Consider the following 15,394-nt stretch of genomic DNA (forward strand, 5'->3'; position numbering starts at 1 on the left):
AGTGGGAAGGAGGAGGAGGGGCTGTTGGAGGGTTCTGTTTCTGGCCTTGAACGAGTGGCAGTCTGTAGGGTCTGGGCCACTCAGGGAATCCCATCCTCGCTCTGCCTGCCCTGCTCGGCCTACTGGGAAGATACTGTCCATTTTTAAAGTTCCTCACTGGTGTGGGAAATGAAGTGGGTATGAAAAATGTCATTTTCCTATTTTTACTGGTGAAACTGAACCAGTGACAGTTCTTGGACACCTCCCCTGAGCTGTCCAGCCTCTCTGTTGCCCGGGTCTGTTTCCTCATTCTGTCCATACCAAGGAAAGCTCCCACCTGGGCCCTTGCTGGGTTGCTGCCATGTTTGGACATCATGACCCATTTACATTTGTAGACAAGAGCCCAGAGTCCCTAGCCCACCAAGGGCCTGTTCTCTACTGTCTGGGAGAGAGCCCTCCCCTGACAACATCAGCCTGACACTCTTGGCTCTAGATTTCCTATATAGAATTGCCTGGAAATGGTTCTGTTAGCCCCAGACAGAAGCTCTTGACTGAATGAAATCTAATGGGTCATGTGTTTGGATCTTTTTCTAGAAGAGGCTAAACTGACGGAAACGAGCGAAGTCACCACAGAGCCGGACGTGACGCAGCCGGAAGGAGTGGTGGTCAACGGGAGAGAGGACGAGCAGACGGTGGAGGACACCCTCAGCAAAGGCCTCAGCCAGATGACCACCAGTGCTGACACGGATGTGGACACCTCCAAGGACAAGACCGAGTCTGTCACCAGCGGCCCCATGTCCCCAGAGGGCTCGCCTTCCAAGTCTCCCTCAAAGAAGAAGAAGAAATTCCGTACCCCATCCTTCCTGAAGAAGAGCAAAAAGAAGGAGAAAGTGGAGTCCTGATTCGCAGTCCCCTGGGGCTCCCATTTGTGTCTCCCCTACCCCTGTCCCGCCTTCTCCCATCTCTGACCCCGGAAGCGTGGGGCCGAGGAGGGGTCGAGTAGGCCCTGGATCACACTCTGATGGGAAACTTAGAGATTGTCCCCCCCAGCCCCTCATTGTTCCTCTGCCCCACAGAAGTCAGGTGACTTTCCCAAGGTCACTCAGCTAGGTCAAGGCAGAGCTCGCACTAGAATTCACGTCTCCTGGCTCCTTCCAGACACAACACTGCCTAGTTGTGGGCCACGCTCACAAGGATGCTGCCCCTGATCTGAGCCCAGGGCAAGGGGCCAAAGCTGGCTGCCAGCTCTCACCAACTAGGCCCCATTCAGACAGGCTGAGGCTTCCTTGAGCAAGGTCCTTGTCCTTGCGGGAACCCAGTCTCTTGCTGATGGAGCTATCACTATATTTAGAAATCTCTCTTCTCTTTCCTGTAGGGTAATGGCCCTGCTGCTCACAGTACCCAGACAAATGGACCTGTCCCCTCAACCAGAAGTTAATCCCTGTTCCCAAGGGCTGATGGCTTAGCTTGTGCTTCCCCAACCACTAACCTTGAGCTTTCTTCATGGAACCTCTGGAATGATGGCTGGAACAGTTTTAAGAGTGGGCAGGCATGAGGGCAGCCAGGTCAGCCACAAAGCGGGGGATGGTTTGATCAATATAAGAAGCCAGGGACTTAACACATTTGAATTGTGCATCTCAGGCGCTTGAAAACGAAAACCAAATTTAGCTTAGAAAAAAATTCGTCTCATGCTCAGGGCTGAAATTTGGGGAAATTTTGATCCTCTGTTAGCTTTGGGTTGTACAAGGAGGATCAGGGCAGTGTGGATGTGTCACGCCTTTGCAGCATTCCTGACATTTGAGCAACACTACTTGTCTGGTCTGCCTCCGGTCCAACATTAGGGGTCCCCTGACTTTCCTTCAAACCTAGAAACCCTGGCTCATAGCCTGGAACTGGCATCTTACCCTTGGCCCCTTGACCTTGGCTCCTCTGGATTATGGGTCCAGCAGAGGAGAATGAGATGAGCTCTTCAGAATTAATCCTCTTGGATCAGCTTTCAGAGAAAGGCTTGGGTGCCCCTCGCCTTGTTACTGTCTGTCCATCCATCCTAGGGCCTGTAAGAGCCACAGCTGTTTTTTAAATGCCATCACTATCCTTTCATACCTTTCTGCGGGACATTGATCTATGAGCATTGTTGGCTCCTGAAAAATAGACAATCCATTCTCTTTTAAGCACAGTGTCTTCAAAGAATATTTTCCCTTTCTGTCCTGAATATTGTCAAAGTATTTTTGAAAGTTCTTAATCATAGTTTTCTGCTTTTGAGCACTTCCTATATACACACACTCACACACACTTCCTATACACACACACTATGCAGGCTTCACATACACTATATCCTTTAACTCTTGAGACAGTACTGTGATGTGGGTCAGATTATTCCCATTTTATGGGTATGAAAACTGAGCCCCCCAAAAGCTAATTGACTTGTTCCAGTGACTTGGCTAGAAAAAGCCAGAGCCTGGATTGAATCCAGGTCTGTCAGAGTCAGAACCTTTGCACTTAGCAGCTGTGATGATCAGAAAACTTTTAGTCCAGGACTGTTTTGTTTCTGCAACTGGTTGTCCACTGCATAAGTGAAGGTGGGAGTCCACCCACCTTTTCCCCCCTCAGTGCACAGTAAGTTCCTGGTGACTGTGGGCTGTGGCTGGGCCAGTGTGGACTTCTGACAAAGGAGAGGCCAGAGCCTTCTGGTTGGGGCCAGGAGTACCATCCATAGTTGGTAAGGATGGGGCGAAGAAATGAAACTGACACATTACTAAAGAAAGCCCCATACTGGGTGTCCCTAGAACAGATTCCTAACTGCTGCCCAGATTCCTCTCTCTGTTTTGCTTCTGAGTCAAGTCTTGTGATGGACGACCCAGGTCAGAAAAGTCTGTGATGTGGGAAATGCCTTTCAAAGCCAATCCTTTGATGCCTTTTAAAGAAAACTATTTCACATCCATCCATTCATCCTGATATTTGTTAAGGATCCACTCAGCGGTAGGCATTCTGCTGACATTAAAAGAAAACAATCGTTGTGACTAGAACAGTCAGGGGCAGGTGGTGTTAAGAGCAAGGTAGGATGGACACAGCCACTGGTGCAGCTTTTTGTGTTTGAGTGACTGTAGCTCAGAAATAATCTCGACTGACTCTTTGCTTTCAACAAATTCTGTTCTCTTTACAACAGGAAGGCCTCATTTAGATGAACGTGCCTTGCAGGAGTTTATGCCATGGGGCCACCTCATATCCATCCATCTGTTCTTTCTTCATGTGTTCAAAAATGATGCATGAGCTTGGGTCACAGGCCAGGCCTGAGGACTGTCCCTGCCCATAGGAGGTCTCCAAGTCTAGGAGGCATGTTACAGAATAGGCAAGGATGTAGAGATGGCATTAAGGAGGCATCAATTTACTATCTTTCAGGCCAGAGAAACCTTCCTGCAAGGAGTGATGCTTGAGTTAGGTTTTCAGAACAAAGAGAAATTTTCCAGGAGGACAAGAGGATGAGCAGGACATTGGTGATCATTGAAGTGTGTGTGTGCAAAGGCCTGGAAGTTTGGAGCGCCAGGTGCGTCCATGGAATGATTCAGCGTTGCTGGGACGGACAGTGTGAGGTGGTGGTGGGCTTCACTTCACGGTTTGGCAGGGTGGATTGTAAGGAAACAGGTAGTAGGTGTGGGGGAGCTAGACTTCCTCATGTACAGCATCTGGAGCCGCTGAGGGCTGTGGTCAGGGGAGATCAAGAGCAGGCTGCGTTTTAGAAAAATTCCTTTGGTGGCTGAGTGGAGAACGGAGTGGAGGGGAGGGGACAGTGCTGGAGGAATGGGAGGGCTCCATGAGGAGGCCTTTCTGAAACATCAGCACTGAAACAGGTGTGGTGAGCTACCTTACACTGCCTCTACCTTTATAGCAAATAGTGAGCGTGCAGTGCAGAATTCATTCCCATGAAATTCTCTGGAGAAGGCATCTGATGAGAGCTTTACAGTGAGGAGAAGGGATCGTCAAAGAGCTAATGCTCACTGCAGTTTGGGGTTCTGTTTTGTCTCAGGCTAGAGTTGCTAGGAGAGCCGTTGAGTCCCCCAGTCCTTTTCTCCTCCCCCTGCTCAGAGGCCGTGCTCTGAGTGCTACAGAAGTAGGCGTGGGGTCCAAACAAGACCACAGGCTCTTAGGGTGAGAAGAAGGGACGTGTTCTTTGGCTCTGAATAAAAGTTTGGCTGAATACTTTGACCAGTTATCTGTCTGGAGAAAATGTACACATGGGAAGCTCAGAAATGTTAGGCCATAGGATAGCTTCCAGGAAAGTGTAGATATACTGTGGAAAAGGATGAGAAAGTGTAGACAAATGAGCTGCGGTCTGGATGCTGAACTGGGGAGTGGAGCGGTTTCTGAGCCTGTTTCCTTGGGAAGACAGGCAGGTGTGGAGTGAGGAGGCAGAGAGAGAGATGCTTATAGAGACGCAAGCTTGGCGCCAGTGGCTCTCTGTGCATGGGATGGTACCCAGCAGTGATGTGTGAGAGCATGCGCAAACTTTCCTGAAACTTTGCAAAAAGCGCTGCGGAGAGACCAGCCCAGATCTGTGCTCCATAAGAGCCTTGAGACCTGACCCAAGTCACTGTCTGACTTTGGCCAGGTTATACAGATAAAAGTAACCTCCTTCAACACTCCTGTAAAGAAGACGGGGTTCTTCTTCTGTAGACAGACGAATTCCTTTTAAAGGACTTGGTGAGAGGGAGCTGGATAAGAAGCCTGGTCCAGTAAGAATCCCACTGGAGAGCATCACCCTTATACCACTGAATGTCCATGGAGCCCAGCCTCTGCCTCCTGCCCAGTGGGTGCGTCAGTCACTCCTGAATGGGCCAAGGCAGTCATGCATGTTGCTCAGGGCTGTCATCACAGAGGGCTTCTACCGTCAACACGGGGAGAAGTGCCATGAGGCCACTTCTCCAGTCGCTGTGGGTTGGAGAGAACCATTCACCCAACAGCACAGTTCACTTCTGAAAGCCTAGAAGATGGAAAGGAAGGGTGGATTTTTCCACGGAGGTAGGCAGAGGGTCAGATAGACACATAGCCTACCCTCAGCCTCTGTGCCATCTTTTGCATTAGTATAAATTTTATGCTGTAGCTCCAGGCAGGAGTATGTAGTTTTTGTCTATTGAACAAATGAAGAAAGTTACTGCCTTTCCCCAGGATACTCGTGTGGGTCAGTGGCAACCCTCGAGGTGGCTGTACTTTGCAGCTGTCTCTCTGAACGCAGAGGGAGCAGGTCCTTTTATGTCTTCTCTACCACATGAGCCCAAGCCTAAGATGATAACATTCAAAGAGCCTGAAGGAATGAAGGAGGGGACAAATCTGTGCTCTCCACCTCCTCAGAAAGGACACGGATCCTCACAGTTCAAAACCCGAAGGGACGTTATGTCACCACAGCCCCACATCTGTTCTGGGAGGGGCGCTTTAGAGTGTCAGGGGCCTGAACTGACTAATGAAATGTGCTCGTTGGTGCTCACTGGCGCCACAATAGGAACAAATGTGCACAGCACACATAGAGTGACGAGCTCCAGATGTCCTGTCTAAGCACGGACGTGACCTCCTTTTTACCAGAACTGAGTGCACAGGTAGAGACCTGTCACCCACGCACACCGATCCCCCTTCACCTCCCGCAGTGAGAAGCCACCTTACCCAGGACTCGGCATGAGGGTTTCAGGCGGGGTGTCCCTCTCGACCTGAGAAAGCACCTTGCATTATTTTCATATAGACAGGAAAGGATGTCTATGATGAGGAAGAATCTCCTCCTTTCAGGAATGATGAGGAAGAATCTTCAGTTAGGGTTTTCTTAGAAGTGTAGAAGTTGTGGTTCGTGTTGGTTTGTACTTAGGTGGTATGAAGTTTTGCCAAATTGATATTTGGTGACCTTTGCCTTCAAGATTGCCCCCAAAGTTGAGTCATCACTATGAGACATTGGGGTCTGAAGACAGAGGAGGAGTGGTCACCATTACTGCCATGAGGAGGGACTTGGGCACAGCTGGCATGAAGCACCAGTGGCTGCCCCCAGATAGTCAGCCCCCGACATTTCTCACCCACTGTTCCCAAGCAGCAGTGATGGGTAAACCCCCTCTCTCTTAGCAGTGTGAAGAAAATGTTTTGAGGCCTTCAGGGGGTTGGCAGGAGAATAGCAAGAAAAGCCCTAATCTCTTTCCCCCAGAATCTTGTATAATTCTGAGAATGCAAAGGCCAGACCTTCTCTTTGATAGTGAACCAGAAGGAGGAAGATAAGTGGACCAAGGCCGGGGCTGCATTAAGTACATCAAAGCCTTCCTAAAATGGGAATATATGTGGGGGACCCCAACCCCTACATTTCAACTCTACCCCATGCCTATCAGTCCTGCTTTGTGGGTGATTGATCTCCACAGGCTGCTCCACCTTTAAACTTCTGTAAACTACACTACACCACTGAGTCCCAGCCCTCTCCCGGTGCGGGGAGAAGGGGAGCAGGACTAGTCCTGAGCCTGGCTGGCCTGGCAGGGTGACGGGGCCCTGGTGGAGCGCAGTATTCCCTAAAGCTGTGGGTGGTTTCGGTGATACGTCTGTCTGACAATCGTCCTCCCCTTGTACATGCCTGGTCTGTGTTTAGCTTTTCCTAGTATTGTGAGGTTTCAAATAGGGGTTCCATGTAAATATTCTTTCTGCTACTGAAATGCCAGCCCCCGGATTGTGCATCCTCCCCACGAAGGGTTTTGCCTTTACGCTAACACTTTTTGAGCCACTGGTGTGCAGATTGACTAGTTTCTTGGGCTTTTATTTTGCAATTTTATATATATACACACACACATATATATAATATAATATATATATATATATTTATGGGTTGGTTTTGTACAGTTTTCTGTTTGAATCTCTGAGCACCAAAGCTGCCCTTGGATTTTCAAGAGAACTTTCCAAAGCCACTTGCTGAGCCCCCGCTGCTTTGGTGTTTGTAGTGCCAGGCGATATCTCTGCCCATGGATTTCTGTATGTATGTGCTGTTTTCTCACCTGCAGATATTACCCTAGTAAATCTACCATGCTTGGCTTCCCAGTGTGTGACCCCTCTCTGTTGGCTACCCAGTTTTTCCGGCTCCGTGGGGCTCAGAAGCCAGAGCGGTGCTCCCTACACGGGGACTTTTATCCTGGAGACCTCTTGCGTGGAAAGCTGGATGTATGAATCACTGAGTTCTGACTGGGGAGGGAGGTGATAAAATGCTATAATCTTTTGAGAAGGGAAAGGCCGTGTGGATTTGTGAACGGCTCCGTGGAGGACAGTCCATTCAGATGGATTGGATGGGAGGGAGTTGCAGAAACAAACATGTGGGTGGGCCCCAGAGGGAAGCAGGGGACAAATCCACAGGCTGGAACAGTAAAGAGTTTCCAGAATCAGAGGACAGTGGGGGTGGGGGGAAGCTAAGATGTTACCTTGAAGGGTGAAAGGGGAACAGAGATACTAGGGGAGAAAGAAGAGGAGGGAAGAACTGCTTTGCCCCTCCCAGCTCATCTTTACTCAAATAAGGGGACTGGTGTTTGTTCAAGGTCCACATACATCAGTCAGGCTCAGTTTAAGCAACTTATAGCACCTCATGTAATCCCCATAAACTAAGAGCACAATCCGATTAATATTACCCATTACACAGTTGAGGAAACAGCCTCAGAAATAAGGAAATTGTCTTGGGCCATGGGTAAATATGTAAAGCTCAAATGCAAACCAAGTTCTTCTAGGTAACCAAGTTCTTCCCCCCTGCCCACCACCCAGTGTCCTGAGCAAAGAGACCTCCACAGAGACAGACTCAATCACCACTCCCAGGCCCACTGTTCCCACAACGCAGCCTCTTTTTGTATCCAGGTGCCCCCAAAGTCCCCACGGGCTTCCCCCAGGAGCTGAGGCTCTCCCCTGGCCCAAAGCCATGAGCGCTCCTCCTAAATTTCCACTGTGGTGACTAAACACCTGAACAAGGGGGCAGAGTGCCCTCCACCCGCTAGAAACACTGAGGATTTTCTTCAAATATCAACAACCTCAACCTCAGATATGCAGATGATGCCACTCTAATGGTAGAAAGATAAGAGGAACTAATGAAGAGGGTGAAAAAGGAGAGTGAAAATGCTGACTTAAAACTCAACATTCAAAAAATTAAGATCCGGCATCCGGGCCCATCACTTCATGGCAAATAGGGAAAAAGTGAAAGCAGTGACAGATTTTATTTTCCTGGGCTCCAAAATCACTGCGGATGGTGACTTCAACCATGAAATGAAAACACACTTGCTCCTTGGAAGGAAAGCTGTAACAAACCTAGACAGCATATCAAAAAGCAGAGACATCACTTTGCCAACAAAGACCCATACAGTCAAAGCTATAGTTTTTCCAGTAGTCATGTATGGATGAGACAGTTGGACCATAAAGAAGGCTGAGGGTCAAAGAATCGATGCTTTCAAATTGTGGTACTGCAGAAGACTCTTGAGAGTCCCTTGGACTGCAAGGAGATCGAATCAGTCAATCCTAAAGGAAATCAACCCTGAATATTCACTGGAAGGACTGATGCAGAAGTTCCAAGACTCTGGCCACTTGATGCTAAAAGCCAACTCACTGGAAAAGACCCTGATGCTGGGAAAGATTGAGGGCAAAAGGAGAAAAGGGCGGCAGAGGATGAGATGGTTGGATGGCATCACCGACTCAATCGACATGAATTTCAGTGGATTCTGGGAGATAGTGGAAAACAGAGGAGCCTGTCATGCTGCAGTCCATGCGACTGGAAATAGACACGATTTAGCGACTGAACAAGAAATAAAGTGCAAGAAGGAAGATTTAAGGTTAACCAACCATGTGTGAAAGGTGAGCCAGCCTGCTGAGGAGAGGGAAGAAACCCGCAGTGGAAGCCAGATAACTGATAGCAGTGAGGGATGCCCAGGACACAGGAAGAGGAGATGTGGCCAGGGGCGGGGGAGGGGGGAAGGGGGATCTGGCCTCAAGGCAGACAGCCAGGTCCAGGGTTCACACGGCTGGAACCCTGTTTGCAAGGTCTCAGTAACAAGGGGAAGAAGAGATGCCTCACACCAGGATCCTGACAACGGTCAGAGTGCTGGGACCCCAGCTAGTGCCGGCCACCCTAATAAATATGAAAAAGGAAGTTTTCAGTCAAGTTATTGCATGGTCCACTGTGCCACGCAGATAACTAGACCACTAATCTGACAAAATGTAACCTTTAGATGCAAAAATCTTTCCTTTTCTCTTCCTCTGGACCTTTGGACAGAGAGCCATGCACCTCTGATGGGACTGTCTTTAATCAGATAAAGATCTCACTCTTCCAGGAATAAACAGGGAGAATAATAGTGTGGTAGTTATTTAGCAGTTCAAATGTAGGAACCAGTCTGAGAAATGGGAAGATGTACTCCTCAGTGAAGCTGAATTACTACAAAAAGCAGGAAGAGGTTAAGAAAAATCTTTATTAATATCCACTTATTAGAAAAGACCAGCCAGTCATGAAAAGAAAGCACTTTAAGTCAAGAAAAATAAATTTTGATGATGAAAAACAATGCCATATTCTAAAACGAGGCATGGGCAGTCAACAAAGGTTGAATATCATCGATGAATGAGGAGGGCATAGTGTTCAGACAGGCAAGGATCCCCAGTCCAGCATTAGAAAAAATTAGCCAATCATGTATCCAGTACTGACTGGGAAATCAGTACAAGTAAATAATTCAAGAATGGAAGGACATGGGATTAAAAAATGGTCGTGAGCAATTAAATAAGTTTATACCTAAGTCTAATATTTCATTGTCAATTTAACAAACTGGAAGCAATTGTTTAAAAAGTAGTTATTGGAATACACACACACACACACTTAGAACAGCAGAGAAGTCCAATATGCTAAATTAATCATTAGTGATGAAAGGGATCTAATAGGTTATTTCATTTTTAAGACCGTTATGGAAATAACTAGTTCAATTACATATAAGGTTATGAACTTAGAGATGATTTATAAAAGTTTAGAAATAGTTTTCATTAAAAGGCCATATAAGCTTACAAATTATTGAATAGAAAAATAACAATAGAAAGTGAATCATTAGGAATCCAGCTAAGATGGAGTAACAGAGACAATTATCTTTCCTAAAAAAAAAAACCAAAAGAAATGAATAAAACATGTGAAACAGGTCAGGATGGGGAACACATGTATACCTGTGGCGGATTCATTTTGATATTTGGCAAAACTAATATAATTATGTAAAGTTAAAAAAAAAAAAGACGCTTGAAAATGATCATTCACTAAAACAAGGACTCTTCCTTGTCTTTCCTCCTGCCCCATACCTGCAGTCTGCTGGGTCGCCTACTTCCACTACCAAAGATGTCCACTAGTTGGCGACATTTCCTTTCTCGGCTTCCCATGAAGAAACGGCTCCAAGCAGCACGGTTCCATGTTTTGCCAGGCAGCCTCCAGCAGTGCTGTCATGGGCTTTAGTACCCTTTAGTCAACAGCAAAGGATCAGTGATGAGCAGTGAGCCTCCTTGCTCATCCAAGACCTAAGATATTGATTTCTGAGCAGCCCTTAACACTTCAGTTCAGTTGCTCAGTCGTGTCCAACTCTGCGACCTCATGAATCGCAGCACGCCAGGCCTCCCTGTCCATCAAAAACTCCTGGAGTTCACTCAGACTTACGTCCATCGAGTCGGTGATGCCATCCAGTCATCTCATCCTCTGTCATCCCCTTCTCCTCCTGCCCCCAATCCCTCCCAGCATCAGAGTCTTTTTCCAATGAGTCAACTCTTTGCATGAGGTGGCCAAAGTACTGGAGTTTCAGCTTTAGCATCATTCCTTCCAAAGAAATCCCAGGGCTGATCTCCTTCAGAATGGACTGGTTGGATCTCCTTGCAGTCCAAGGGACCCTCAAGAGTCTTCTCCAACACCACAGTTCAAAAGCATCAATTCTTCGGCACTCAGCTTTCTTCACAGTCCAACTCTCACATCCATACATGACCACTGGAAAAACCATAGTCTTAACACTTACCTAATATCTAGTACTCACTGACTGGTTTCCAGAGTCCACACCTTTGGGCAGCCTGCGCGTTGGTCTAACTCATCAGAACCTGTTCTCCTGGCCAGGAGGCCACACACAGTAGTGAGCAGGATCCCAGAGCTCTGGATCCACACTGCTTGGACTGAATCCTGGCCCTGGCCTCGTGAGCTCTGTGCCCTTGGGCAAGTCACTCATCTCTAAGCTACAGTTTCTTCATCTGTAAAATGAAAAAATTTGGGGGGACTAATTTGGGGTGATTTGTGATTTTGAATCATACAGTGAGGGACACCATAAAATTTTCACTACCTCAGACTTCCAAAGGACAGTTTCTACTATTCTTAAAACGAATGCATGGAGACACACTCACAAACACACACAGAAATACACTCAACCCCACATAACCCTTCACACATAAAGCAACCACACACACACACACACACACACACACACACACACATATCATACTCACATACCCCTGGGATCATGCTAAATAAACTTGATGTTATCAGTTTCCATTGTTTTATCCATTCAGAAGATCCTAAATTCAGAGAATGAAGCAGAAGCCCCTCCCCTCTAGAAGTGGTCTGCCTCCTACAATCTCTGCAGAGCCAACAAGGGGCCTCCCTGACCACCGTAACTGCTCTGGACCTTTGAGGGTACAAGGCCAGAGTATATTGGAAGCTCACATCCTAGATAGGTAAACATTTTAAGTTAAATGGATTCTAAATTCCAGCTTTTATAAATATACGTTCATAATAGGATGGAAGGCCAAGTTCAAATTTAGAATTCTTAGACACACTGGAGTCCCCAGTGGGACACACACAAACATGACACTGGCGGGGGGCGGAGAGGGCGGACTGATTCCGTCTCTAACCACTAGTCTGAGCCTTTTCTTCTCAATGTGGGGTCCTGCTCATGCCACAAATGCCATTGTGTGCACACGTAGGGACACCTAGACCTCACGCCCAGGCTCTGTACACACCCTCTGGGCAAACAGCTGCCTTCTGGCCGTGCTCTAAGTCCTTGGGAAGATGAGCTCTGGGAAGAAACTGTGCGGACACCAAAAGTGGGTCAGTGGCTGTTGGGGCCGGAAATTCAGAGTCCTGGGTTTCCAGAGCATGGGGTAGCACTAATGGGCGTGTCCCCTTGGTCATGCTGACTCCACCCCCATGGGGGGCGTGGCCAGAGAAAGTGTCAATGCAGGACACAGGGCAGTGGCCCGCTTGTTGGGGTTTAAGGGCAGAAATCCTAAGGAGGGAGGAGGAAGCCGTGCTACCCTCTGAGAAGTTCCTGAGAAGGCTAAACAGGCTCCATTAATTAACAAAACAAAAGCTCACCACGGGCTTGATGGGAAGTGTTCTGCTATAACAGGGAAGGCAGACACTTGCCAAGGTCTGCTCTAAGGAGGCTGTTGGATTCGCCAGGTTTTATAGGGACCAAGGGCAGAGAAGGCAATGGCACCCCACTCCAGGACTCTTGCCTGGAAAATCCCATGGATGGAGGAGGCTACAGTCCATGGGGTCGCGAAGAGTCGAACATGACTGAGCGACTTCACTTTCACTTTTCACTTTCATGCATTGGAGAAGGAAATGGCAACCTACTCCAGTGTTCTTGCCTGGAGAATCCCAGGGACGGGGGAGCCTGGTGGGCTGCTGTCTCTGGGGTCTCACAGAGTCGGACACGACTGAAGTGACTTAGCAGCAGCAGCATAGGGACCAAGGGACGTTTGCTTTCCCTGGGGTCTAAACACTGCCTGGGTTTCTGTGGGTGACACTGAAGCCTCTCAGCGTTGAAATCTTAATAGTGAGCATTTCATTTCTGTCTCTTTCATTCGTGGCTACCGAGGCATGATAAATACAGGCAGGTAACCATACTGGCCTGGGGGTTGGTTCACTGCCCATCTGGCGCTCCCCTTCGTGTGGTCAGGACACAGCCTTTGTCAGATCATCCAGGGGTGATCCGGCCCAGGACTATAGCTTATTTTCCACAGGTGGCATTTTCAGATGGCTCCTTCCTGGTGACACTTAGGGAGGCACCTTTATCTTATCCTTTCACCATCTCCCCAATACCCAGGCTCCTTCTGGGAGGAGACCAGAGGCCTCTAATCCCAGCCTCCGCACGAGGCAGCTTGTCAGCACCACCACTGACGTTTGCTCCCTGGCCTCTAGTTCTGGGCCGCAACTCGCTGGATTGTCTATAAATGTCACCCAAGATTCATAACTAACTCAGGGTACAGATGTGACCATGTCTCTCACTTTCTTCCCATTGGTGGTTCTGTCTACATACACTCGTTTGGGCAGACAGGCCAGTATTGCCCCCTTGAGGCCATCCCCAGCCACCTCTCTCTAGAGTTTCTAGCATCCAGGTGGGGTTGGGTCTGAAGTCTGGCCCTCACACCAGAGGAAGACCACTGGGGAGACATGAACCCACTTCTGCCGCTGTGACTTTTGCTGAAGCTTGACATGGCTGTGAAAATGGGTCCCTTGAGCTCTGTCAGCTGACCTCACCTGCAGTGATACTCCCGCACTGGCCCAATTCCCACCATCCCACACAGAGCCTTTCTGCTTGTTCCCCAAGGCACCACCCCAGGCTGGGGAGATGGGTCCTGTGGAGCATCCAGCCTCAGCCCCCTCCAGTCCCTGGGATACCAGCCACACCCTCCTGCTAGTATCCACACACCCTGCTAGTCGTTTTTGGCCAGCAGACCTAGGTCAAAGGCACTTTAATCCACCACGCAACGGTGCTTTCCTCGCTTCGAGAGGCCGGGAGAACTGGTCTGTGTCGGCTTCTTTGCTCTCCCAGTGCCCTGGCTCTTGATGCCAACAGCCCCTGGCTCTCGCCTGAGTTCTGCACATTGTGGGCCACACCTGCCGATCACTGTGTGTGTGCTGTGTTCTCTTCCCAGGGCAAGAGGTGCACCCTGCCACCCATGTATGCAGTTGTAAGGACTGCTGGCAAGGGAGTTTCCCCTAAATAACAAAAGTCGGCCCCACTGTGACTTAAGAAGGTGGCGAAGCCGCACCATGCTCCTCCTTATCCCAGTTGGGCTGTTATGTGGTAAACAGACTGGAGTGGGAGAGAGTGACTGTGGTTACCAAAGGTGGCCGGTACAGGGGTCTTGGTGACAGATGACAGTGCACCAGGGTGGAGAGGAGGGTGGTCAAGGGCTGGGCGGGAGCCTGATGGGCAGTGGCTGCGCTGGGTGGGAGAGAGCCACAGTGCTCAGTACTCTCCTTAGCAGCCAGTGACCAGAACCTAACCCAAACTAGCTTGAGCCAAAAGGGGGATTCACTAGGTGGATACGTAGGCGCTCAACAAACCAAGGAGAGCAGTGCAGAAAGGCAGCTAGGGGCCTGGGGGACTGGAATCAACTCATAGCCCCAGGCCGCTCAACTTTGGGCTTTCTGCTGTTCCCCAAGGTTCTATCTCCACTGGACTCACCATTTTCTTTGCTGAAGACAGGTTTTCTCTAGGACCCTCTATCTCTTACCCCTGTGTCTTTCACAGCCCAGGACTTAACAGACTTCTCGCTCAGTTGTGTCCACCTCACTGTGACCCATGGACTGTAGCCCACCAGGCTCCTCCATCCGTGGAATTTTCTAGGCAAGAGTACTGGAGTGGTTTGCCATTTCCTTCTCCAGGGGATCTTCCCGATCCAGGGATCGAACCCAGGTCTCCTGCATTGCGGGCAGATGCTTTACTGTCTGAGCCACCGGGGAATCCCTTCACAACCCAAGAGGTCAGGAATTTTCTCCATTAGTTCCATTTAGAAAAACCTTGGGGGAAGTCTCGGATGGTCCTGGCTGAGAACCAAGCCCATTCCAGGGCCACTTACCAGATCTGAGGGGGCAACTGGGACAGACCCAGCAGGGTCATTAACCCATCCAGAGATGGGAAGCCCTGGAGGAGGATCGACTGAGAGAATGTCAGAAGTTTAGCTTAGAGGTGCTGACATCCAAGCAGAGCAGCCAGGGGGATGAATCTAGAGCTCCAAGGAGAAATCAGGCTGGAGCTGCCACCAGTAACCAATGACCCAGCTTAGGGAACAGATGAGGCCAAAGAAATGGATGAAGAAAACAAGAAGAGAACCTTAGATGGGATTTCAAGGAAACCCCAGGCCATGGCAGAGGAGACGGTCTGGTAAAGGAGGCTGAGGAAAAAAAACGGCCTGAGAAGTCTGGGGAACAAAATGGTGTGGCCCGTGGAGACCAGGGGAGGAGGCCAAGAAAGAGGGCGTCTCAGCAGTAGCAGAGCTGAGCGAGTTGAGACCTGAGACTGCCCAGTGAACTGAACGACCTGGAGGTGACTGGTGACCTCTGGAGGGATTTAATGGGGCAGAAGCCAGGATGGGATGGGAGGAGGACGAATGTTCAAGATAAGGAAATGAAGATGGGGAGGATGGACAA

The 15,394-nt window shown here is 49.1% G+C and overlaps 1 protein-coding gene across 2 annotated transcripts in view; it reads left to right on the forward strand.

Annotated features, from left to right (window-relative positions):
• ADD2 (adducin 2) overlaps positions 1 to 7,026 on the forward strand; it is a 125,718-nt gene extending 118,692 nt beyond the window's left edge. The window contains exon 16 of one of the 2 annotated variants that reach the window (XM_005212528.5): positions 574 to 7,026. In XM_005212528.5, coding sequence (XP_005212585.1) covers positions 574 to 881 — 308 coding nt within the window. In that variant the 3' untranslated portion in view covers positions 882 to 7,026. 2 annotated transcript variants of the gene reach the window in all.
• Positions 7,027 to 15,394: the final 8,368 nt, after the last annotated feature.

Source organism: Bos taurus, chromosome 11 (genome assembly GCF_002263795.3).
Source record: "Bos taurus isolate L1 Dominette 01449 registration number 42190680 breed Hereford chromosome 11, ARS-UCD2.0, whole genome shotgun sequence".
In the NCBI taxonomy this organism is placed as follows: Eukaryota; Metazoa; Chordata; class Mammalia; order Artiodactyla; family Bovidae; genus Bos; species Bos taurus.